This window comes from Myotis brandtii, unplaced genomic scaffold, assembly GCF_000412655.1.
Source record: "Myotis brandtii unplaced genomic scaffold, ASM41265v1 scaffold48, whole genome shotgun sequence".
Lineage (NCBI taxonomy): Eukaryota > Metazoa > Chordata > Mammalia > Chiroptera > Vespertilionidae > Myotis > Myotis brandtii.
The window spans coordinates 3,176,281-3,177,473 of NW_005368341.1; the positions used below are offsets into that span (position 1 = coordinate 3,176,281).

Genomic DNA, 1,193 nt, shown 5'->3' on the forward strand with positions numbered 1-1,193 from the left:
TCGTGTCCAGCGCCGCTGCCTCCCCCGAGTCCCTGCGTTACCAGGAGGTGAGGTCTCCGAGCCCCACGGGCTTTCCGCTCTTTGCTCGCAGCCTGGGGACCCTCACTCATCTGCCTCTTAGCCACCTGACTCAGTCTCGTCTCGGGCGGATTTGGAGACGCCTCATCACCCGAAAGGCACACAGGTGTTGCCGGGGCGGGGCAGGCTGACCCGCGCTTTGCGAGCCACCTGCCTGGCGCGACTTTGACTGTTCCCGGGAGGCGCGCTCCCTCGCGCCAACAGCCTGCAAGCTTCTCAGGTCCACAAAGTACATGTCACGGCAGGAAGTTAGCTTTCCATCCACCTCTGTCCCCAGCAGCTCGCCCCTTGCCCCGGCTTCTGCCAGGGTCCGGCGTGCCCTCCTCTGCCCCTGCCCAGCGTTTCCAAACGCCAGGTCCTCTCGGCTGGAGGAGAGTCCCCGAAATCCCCATTACCCGGGGGTGAAACCTTGTGGGGTGCCCAGCCTGGTGAGGACCCCGGGCTCATCACCGAGGGCATTATTGCTGCAGCGAGTTCCTGAGACCGGCGTGCTGCCCTCGGGAGGAAAGTTGGCGGTGGGCACACCTCGCCCGGGACCTGAGGGTGGCGTCCTATGCATCCTCGCACAGCCACTGGTCTCACTGGTCGCGGTCGCCGCGCCCGCCAGGCCAACCGGGGCGCTCTCTCGAGGGACAGTGACAGCTCCCCGAGCTCGGGAGGAGCCACGAGGACCAGCTGGGGTCCGGGACTCACCTTGATGTGGTCGCTGTCGGACCAGTCGGACCAGTAATTCAGACCATCGTCGGCTCCGATTTCTTCTGCCAACAGTTGCGTGGAGATGAGAAAAAAGACGGCCAAGGCCAGGAGGATTTTCATGCTGGATTTCTGGGAAGGGCAGGGAGAAGAGATCGTGGAGGGGAAATTACAGACATTGGGGGCGGCTACCTAAGAAGGGGCAGCAACACTGTCTGCCCCACAACGGAACCAAGCTAAAAAGCCTGTACCATTTAGGAAAGAGAATCAGCCCCAAGCTTCTCAAGTCTCCTTCTCCCCGACCCCAACCCCACCAGCCCCCAACCCACCCACCAATCCACACTCCCAAGCCAGGAGGCTCCGCAGGTGGGAGACATGAAGGACATCGGGTTACACGTCTCCCCGCCGTCCTCCGCTGTCCC

At 63.1% G+C, this 1,193-nt stretch overlaps 1 protein-coding gene across 2 annotated transcripts in view; it reads right to left on the minus strand.

Annotated features, from left to right (window-relative positions):
• The window catches only part of TAC1 (tachykinin, precursor 1), a 28,067-nt gene that overhangs the window by 7,319 nt on the left and 19,555 nt on the right, over positions 1-1,193 (minus strand). For both annotated transcript variants that reach the window (XM_005876048.2, XM_005876045.2), the window contains exon 2: positions 772-923. In XM_005876048.2, the coding sequence (XP_005876110.1) occupies positions 772-894 (123 nt within the window). In that variant the 5' untranslated portion in view covers positions 895-923. The remainder of the gene's footprint in view (positions 1-771; positions 924-1,193) is intronic.